Genomic DNA, 3,110 nt, shown 5'->3' on the forward strand with positions numbered 1-3,110 from the left:
GCTGTTCAGGAATTAACTTCAATGAAGCAATATTCATGTTAAAAATATTATTATTTAACACAAATATTTTCTATGAAATATAAAGTTTCTCTTAAATGTTTATATGTTGCCATTCATAAGCTCATACTCTACAGATTTATACTGAGTTTATGTAGCTATATTTGGCTTATTATTCTAGCAGCTATTCAGAAATAGAGGTGATATCGAAAACACACATCCTCAATGGGATATATATTTAAGTTCCCTGTGAGTTAAATTAACTATCTTTTTATCTTTACTTTTTACAATACCCTTAAATATATTATAATGCTAATAATAATAGCTAGCATGTACTGAGTGTTATTACTGTTTGCATTTTTATTTGACTCTCATTTTGTTAAAATTAAAAGAAGACTTGTGATCTCTCCTTCAGTTACTCTGGAATTGTTATATTGTGTCCCCAATAACTTCAACAGTGTAGCATTTCCTGGATTGACAAACACACATTTTTTTATTGCAACCCATGGTATTCTGATGCTGGAATTTTACAATAAAAGTGATATGAATCTTACTTTTAGACAGAGGCGATCATTTAACAGTGTTCACTTAGGATTGTCTTTGACAGAGAGGATTGTGATATGTCTCTAAATGTCCAGAGACTGGAAACAAATGTTAAAGCCTGAGAAGGTTATTTTAGCTATTTAAACCAGCTTCTTTCCTTTAACCGGCATTTTCTTCCAATTTTGTATATATTATTTTTTTACATTTCAGTCTGGTAAATAGTTGGACATTTCAGCCTGCCTATCAATAAATACTAATATTTATTTCCACATATAATTTTAATTGTATTTAATATGTGATTGATGCTTGCAACAGCCCCTTTCCAAATTGTTATTGAATTAAAATGATCATTCATAGAGTTTTCAGAAATTATGTAAGTTTGAAGTCATCCAAACTATGAGGGTTATCATTTAAAACATAACCTTTATTACCACAGGAAATTTTAAATAGTGTGTTTTTGAGAATTGGAGTGCATAGCTCAAATAACTCAACTGAAATAATAATGGAAGTTAATCATGTATTGTTGAACAGAAAGGTTTACTCAATAAGAAATCAAATTCTAGCTTTTCATAATTTCATCATAATTTTATTTTGTATTTACATTCATCAATTTCTACTGGGAGGGTCTTTATTAGTATTGGGGGAATTAAGGAAGAGAGATGGGGTTTAAAGGAGAGAAATCAGAGGTCATATTATGGACAGCAATTATTAATAGAGCTAACAGGATGTGAAAGTCTTCCAGAAGAAATTCTTGCAGCCAGCTTTGCGTTCTCGGGGTGCCATAGCCGGGTTTGAATTAGTGGATCTCTGCAGCTCCAGCCTCATTTCATCCTGGTCAGCAGCCTGGGACAGATCTTCAGGTTCCAGGGCATCATTCTCTGTCTGGTTGGGTTCAGACAGCAGCTCCGCCAAGAAGTACTTGGCTAGTTCCTGTATGGGGTAGAGAGGAGAGAGACAGAGAGAATGAGCAGGAGGATGGAGAAGAAATGAAAAAGCCTAGTTTGGGAAGCAGATTCAGCTCCACCCAAAACCCAATTTTCACAGCTGTGCACCTCTGTCACTTAAAATCATTAAGGTTATAAAAATAAGGTAGTTACTATAATCATCAATTATACAAATAGGCTTGAAACATCAAATGTTTCTGCATTTTTTCTGTCTCTGTAGGCTTCAAACACGCATAGAGAGAAACAACAGATCTTTAATGCAGTTTTGCAAAGATAAACATGTGCCAACAGTTTGTTTAACTCAATTTTCACCTCATCAACTACAAACTTATCACTTTCACTAAGTCACCGTGGGGAATAAGACCTTTCATAATTTTAAACACATTGTGTTCCGTCTGTAGAATGCCCATTTAGCCCTCCATCCACTGCATGAGAAGTGGGTAGCAGCGTCAGAGGTGCGCTCTTTCAGCACCTGGGTCAGCGCCTCCCGCGGTCAGCACCAAGGATAGATACCATCATACCTTCCAGCTCAATCTCCCAGGTCTCAGAATTTTCTTGAATGCAAAGAACTCACCTGTGACAGACTGCGCTGGTTAAGGGGGGCGGGGAGAGGGGGAAGAGATGAGGGGATTCTGGACTTTGAAAGTTTTCCTAAGAGCTTTGGGAGCTGAGGGACCCAGAAAAGCACCCAAACTCTTCAGGAGCACCTCTTAAATCCACCCAAGGGGACTAAGGCGAAGGGGACTAAGGGTAGGGATTCTGGAGAGGGGAAAGAAAACGTCCAGGGAATCTCCTTACCTGCTTCCCAGCGGCAGCAGCCAGGGATTTCTGCAGAAACTGGCGGAGTCGGGGATCCGAGGGCGCGCCAGTGACACTGCCCAAAGCCAGGATGATGGAGAGCGCGGCCAGCGCGCACTGGAGGCGGCAGGACAGCATCTCCGCGGCGCCTGGGAAGCCCAGCTAAAGCGCAGTTGGTCAAACTCTAGGAGCGGATCCGCAGGCTGCAGCGAAGGCTCTGAACCTTGCGGCTCCTAAAGCAGCTTGTGTGCTCTCCACCGGCTTCCCCCTTTTTAAACTCTCTCTCTGACGTCAGACCAGGAGGCGCCCCCAGATCTCACCAGCGCTTTTACGCACCATTAGCCTCGTGAAATCAATCACAGAAGTGAGAGGAGGCTGCAAGATCCAAAGTCGCTCACTTAAAAAAAAAAAAAATCCTGCAGACCCACGGACCCACAGGATTCCACACCTGTCACACCATCTACACAGTCTTCGATATTCTACGCACATACACATTCCATAATTTCACTCACACAAGTACATGTGCACTCGATTACACACAGAAGCTCAAACGCAGCTGAAAAGACAAGTGCACCACCACCCATGGCCTCATACATGCAAATGTGCCCAGACAACCCTTCTGTCCTTATACTCAAACATGTTAGGAGAGCAAAACAAATGCAGAAGTGTATGGGGGTGACAAGTGGAGATTCAGAATCATTCCTCCAAGAATTAATTTAAGAATGAAATTTGGATATTAGCATGACTGGATCATCTCTTTCTCCATTATCTCCGTAAAAAGTCTTAAAGATTACACTTTAATGGGCTACTTATAAAAGAACTTCACCT

At 40.4% G+C, this 3,110-nt stretch overlaps 1 protein-coding gene across 1 annotated transcript; it reads right to left on the reverse strand.

Moving 5' to 3' along the window:
* Nucleotides 1-1,104: 1,104 nt before the first annotated feature.
* SST (somatostatin) lies at nucleotides 1,105-2,541 on the reverse strand. Its single transcript, XM_084872849.1, has 2 exons — nucleotides 2,283-2,541; nucleotides 1,105-1,470 (listed from the first exon to the last, which is right to left on the reverse strand). The coding sequence occupies exons 1-2, from the start codon at nucleotides 2,418-2,420 to the stop codon at nucleotides 1,258-1,260; spliced, it is 351 nt and encodes a 116-aa protein (XP_084728975.1). The 5' UTR covers nucleotides 2,421-2,541; the 3' UTR covers nucleotides 1,105-1,257.
* Nucleotides 2,542-3,110: the final 569 nt, after the last annotated feature.

This window comes from Pipistrellus hanaki (assembly GCF_964339955.1).
Source record: "Pipistrellus hanaki genome assembly, chromosome: 2".
In the NCBI taxonomy this organism is placed as follows: Eukaryota; Metazoa; Chordata; class Mammalia; order Chiroptera; family Vespertilionidae; genus Pipistrellus; species Pipistrellus hanaki.

Bases quoted from the DNA above. Each gene is read 5' to 3' on its own strand.
- SST (XM_084872849.1), bottom strand. From the start codon at position 2,420: ATGCTGTCCTGCCGCCTCCAGTGCGCGCTGGCCGCGCTCTCCATCATC. The intron at 1,471-2,282 runs GTAAGGAGATTC...TACCCCATACAG, and splicing joins CTGCTGCCGCTGGGAAGCAG to GAACTAGCCAAGTACTTCTT.